The sequence below is a fragment of the Aptenodytes forsteri genome, unplaced genomic scaffold, assembly GCF_000699145.1.
Source record: "Aptenodytes forsteri isolate BGI_AS27 unplaced genomic scaffold, ASM69914v1 Scaffold563, whole genome shotgun sequence".
Classification (NCBI taxonomy): Eukaryota; Metazoa; Chordata; class Aves; order Sphenisciformes; family Spheniscidae; genus Aptenodytes; species Aptenodytes forsteri.
The window spans coordinates 579763-584237 of NW_008795318.1; the positions used below are offsets into that span (position 1 = coordinate 579763).

Below are 4475 nucleotides of genomic sequence, written 5' to 3' on the forward strand. Positions count from 1 at the left end.
TCTCTGGGGGGAGGGGGCCGGGGGGGGGTGGCGGGTGCCACGGGGTCCCCACCTCCCTGTCCCACAGCACATCGGCCTCCCCATGTTCGCGGCTGATCGGAAACCCAAGCGGATCCACCTCATGAGCCTGGGCGTCCTCAACCTGCCCCGCAACGCCCTGCTCGACTGGTCCTTCGGCCACTCGCTCATCAGCTGCCACGTGGAGCATCACCTCTTCCCCGGCCTCTCCGACAACATGTGCCTGAAGGTGAGACGGCCCCGCAGAGCGGACGAGCGTGTTGGGAGGTGACACAGGGACAACATCCATCTCCCCACCATGCTGCTGCAAGACCCCTCCTCTCCCTGACACCGGACCTCTCTGCACTGCTCCCCCCATGCTAGAGACCTCTTGCTGCTCTGCAACAGCCCCTAACCCACCTCCCTCCATCCCCACTCTTGTCTCTCCTGGGTTTCCACTCCCTGCTCCTTCCCCTGGTCCCAATTCCAGCCTGTAGCAGCCTCCTGGAGATCCTGGATCCTCCCAACTCTTCCCTTGGGAAAGCATCTCCAGTCTGGCATTCATTTCAGCTGGTGTCCAGGCAAATCTCCCTATAATTTTGGTCGTGCCCTTTCTTGTTGCTCTGAGGTGTGGGGTGTGTTCAAAACGTGGGCTCCGAGCGCTGCCCCGGCTCGAGGGGGATCCCAAGGCAGGTCCCTGCGCTGCCCTTCAGCACGGGATCTCCACTCATTTAATGCTGTGCACATATTTTCAGTCTCAAGTCGGGGGGAAAAATTAAGTACAAGTAATAGAGGGAGCTGGAGCACCAGTGGGTTTTGGGTCACGGCTTTTGCTCGAGCTCACGGGGCTGGTAGGACCTGCCTCCCGCAAAGGCGTGTTGCAGGGAAGGGGTAATTAAGTTGGTGCCAGCCGCACCGCCGAGCCAGCTGTGTGGGCACATGGGGGTAGCTATGGGTGCAAGTGATGAGCATGCGTGGCTGGCCCTCATTAAAAGCCTCGTTAGGGCATCTCTCCTAATTTGGAGCCCTGCAAAGGTGTTTTGCCAGGGCGAACTCCCCATGTTGCTGCAATCAGAAACCACCTTCCTCTTAATTTTCACGGCAAAGATGTTATAGCTGTTGCTGCCTTCTCCAGCCCTGTTTTGGGCATGTGGGACGGGTTTTCTGGGCACCTTGCAGGGAGCCCGGCGATGCCTCAGGCTGGGAACCTTGTACAAACGCCGGGACATCCCGCACGGGGGTGTCTCTGCCTTTGCCTTTGCAGATCAAACCCATCGTCTCCCAGTACCTGAAGCAAAAGAAGCTGCCATACAACGAGGACACCTACACCTCCAGGCTCTGGCTCTTCCTCCGGAGATACGAAGAGCTGATGGTCCATGCTCCCCCCATAACGGAGCTGGTGGGCATCCAGTGAGGACGGGGGCCCCAGGATTCGGGGGGCTGCTTCCTGCGGGGACTTGCGGCAGGGATTGATTTAGCAGGATCGGGGCTACACAGACACACGCTTCCATAAAGCTGTCGCATAGGAAACATCTCTCCTCGATGTCTTGCTTTTGGCTGGGTAATGACACACGGAGCCACCGCGGGAGGAGAGCCAGGTGGTGCAATGCCGGGGACAGAAAAAGGGGGGTCGCCCCCAGTTATTCCCAGCCAGGGCTTAATTTTCTCCGCTCTGGTTTCATGCCTGGGGAGAGGAACCCCCCCGTCTGCTGGCTGGAGCCTCCCTGCAGCAGGACCATGGGGGATGCGGCTGGGGATGCGGCACCATGTCCGGGGCATCCAGAGCTGGTTCCTGGCTGAGAACCGACGGGGTCTGTAGGAAGGGGCTGCAAATGTGTGGTCGGGGGCTCAGGGAAGGGGTGGATCGTGGGGAGGGGGTTGTGTCACTGCTGCCTGCGCTTTGCCTGACTTTGGGGTAAATCAGTCCCTTCTAGGAACAATGATTTGGCAAATTCAGCCTTAACACGTTGAGGTGGATCTTCTTTATTATGAGGTTTTGTTGCTGGAGCAAGTCATACTCGTATCCTGCGGTGCCTGAGGCAGGGCTGGGGGAAAGACCCTCGCCCCACGTGGGGTGTCCGTATTGGGGTGCCGGAGGTGACCTGATTGTTGCTATTGCAAGAGTTCAGCAGGAGGATCACCTGCCGGAGGCAGGCAGGTCTCTGGGGCTTGGGAGACTTTCCCTGTCCAGGGAGGGTGAACTCAGCCCACTGAGCTGCTGCCAGCGGGTGGGATGCTCACGTGGCTGGTTCCAGCCCCCCCGGGATGACGTGTCTGGCTTCTCTGGGACACTCTGCTCTCCCAGACCTGCAAGACTGAGGACAAAGTCCAGCCCAGCGTCATGGTGGGGAGCTGGCAGCAGAAAAGGCAACCGGCCCAACTGGGACCAGCGCGGGAGTCAGTGCTGGCTCTGGGCTTTGTGAGGCTTTGCTCTGAGCCCGGGGTTTCGCTCCCTGGTTCGTGCTGTCCCCCCCACCAGGGCTGGACCCCCCAGCCCCCCAGCCGGGATTTATAAGTGACATGATTGCAAATGTGTCCCGAGGCACAGGGGTGCTCTGCTCCGGTCCTGGGCCATGGCGGGGCAAGGGTTGCAGTGGGCAGCCCGTGGTGTTTGCCCTCCCGTGGGCACAGAAGGAGAACGCCCCATTCTCCTTCACTGAGTGCAGGGACATCCTCAGACCCGCTGGAGAAGGGTCCCCGCGTGGCTGCTGTGACATGGGGCCGGAGCCGGGACGGCCACGGCGTGTCCCCGTGTAGCAGATCCAGACTCGGGGGCGGGGAAAGCTGGCCCCGGACCCGTCCAGTCTCACCCCTTTGGCATCAGAAGAAGGGAATTACTGGTTTATCCTGGGCTGGGGCCCGGGGGATGCTGGTGTCCCGGGCTGGTGGCATCGCCGTGTCACCTCTAACCGGCCCCATGCAGGTTTATTGATCCAGGACATTGTGAAACATCCAAAGGGCGAATTCTCGCCCGTCCAGCACGGGTTACACTGGGTCCGTGGGTGGGGGGGGAACTGGAGGGGGGTGGGTGGGCCAAATGACCCGAGTGTTCCCGGGGCGGCCACCCCGGGGCTCGGGGGCGGCAGAGACCCTCCCCAGAGCTGCCCTCCTGCCCCCATGATTAATTTCTTAATTGAGCATCGGAGCTAAATTATGCTAAATGTGCCAAGTTAATAGTGCTCCTGGCTCCAGCGAGGGCGGGGTGAGCGTGCGTTAGCGGTGATTTTGGTTCAGACGGGGTAATCTCAGCCTCGCGTGTCCCCGCTTGCGGGCACAAAACGCTCTTTCTCCTCCCCTGTTGCAAAGACACGAGTCCCAAAATGTTTCTAAGCACCGGTGGGAGCAACAGCCTTTTTCAGAGCTGGATTTCATGGATGTTGTTTAACGCAGTGCCATCTAAAGGCAAGTGTCCACAGGTCCTTCAGCCAGTGGGAGGTGACTTGTGATTTGGGAAATAGGTGGCTTATTCCCTGTCAGAAGCGGCAGATAGAGCAGAGGTTAATGGGGAAAAGGGAGACTTCTGGGGAAAAGGGAGATTTCTGACCTGTGCTCAGAACACCCCAAATTTCTGCCTCGAGCGACGCTCCAAATTTAAAGTCAACTCTTTTTGTGGATGGTATCAAAGCTGATATTTGGAACTGAGCCTCCAGCCTCGCCTTTCTAGGCAATGGGTTGGTAATTGCTGTGTTGGGCTAAGGCTGCGGGCTTGGAGCACGGGCACAGGCTTTAAAGCCATCAGAAACCCCGGTCCCTGCTGCAAGCACCCTGAAGGAGCGGGCGCAGAGCTTCCGCTCTCAGCATGCCTTTGCAGAAAGCCATGAACTAATTTTCGAGACCATGTGAGAAAGCGTGTGGGTTTTATGACCCTTATTAAAATCGGCTTCCTGCTGTAAATGCCTCTCGGTCTTAATTGCTTTTAAAAAGCCCCGTTAGTGCTCGCCTGCATGCTTTGGCGCCTGTACAACCCTTAAACATCTCCTGGGCCTGCTGAGATGATTTCCCTGCCCGGTGTTCTGCACAGGGGCTGAAGCAAGACGGGGTGCTCCTGCATGGGCGGTGTGAGGAGTTGCATTCGAAATGAGCCAAGTGATGGGGATTAAGGAGGAAATAAAGCAGGGACGGTGGGGGAGGCTGGGGCCGGAGCCCTGGCAGCAGCGTTTATCCGCTGCCTCTGGAACTACTGTTCTGTCCTTTACCGAGGGGATGCCGTGGGTTTCTCTTGGCGAGGGGCGGACGGCCGCGCAGGGGGATGGTTAAAACCAGTCTGGGCTTCGGTTTCCCCCGGGAGACCTCCGCAGTTAATCGCTCTTGGCAATAAAGGGGCGCACGCAATTAGCAGCCGCAGGGATGATGCTGATGCGGGGAGCCCCAGGCGGGCAGGGTACCGCGGAGGCCTCGCCATAGAGAGCGGCGGCGCGGGCGGCCGTGAGACGGCCTCTCCTTCCCTACTTCTCTATGGTACCGCTCGTTTCGGGACA

At 59.2% G+C, this 4475-nt stretch overlaps 1 protein-coding gene across 1 annotated transcript in view; it reads left to right on the forward strand.

Moving 5' to 3' along the window:
* The window catches only part of FADS6 (fatty acid desaturase 6), a 6237-nt gene extending 4661 nt beyond the window's left edge, over positions 1-1576 (forward strand). The window contains exons 6-7 of the mRNA XM_009279655.2: positions 68-247; positions 1262-1576. Of these exons, the coding sequence (XP_009277930.1) occupies positions 68-247; positions 1262-1411 (330 nt within the window). The 3' untranslated portion in view covers positions 1412-1576. The remainder of the gene's footprint in view (positions 1-67; positions 248-1261) is intronic.
* Positions 1577-4475: the final 2899 nt, after the last annotated feature.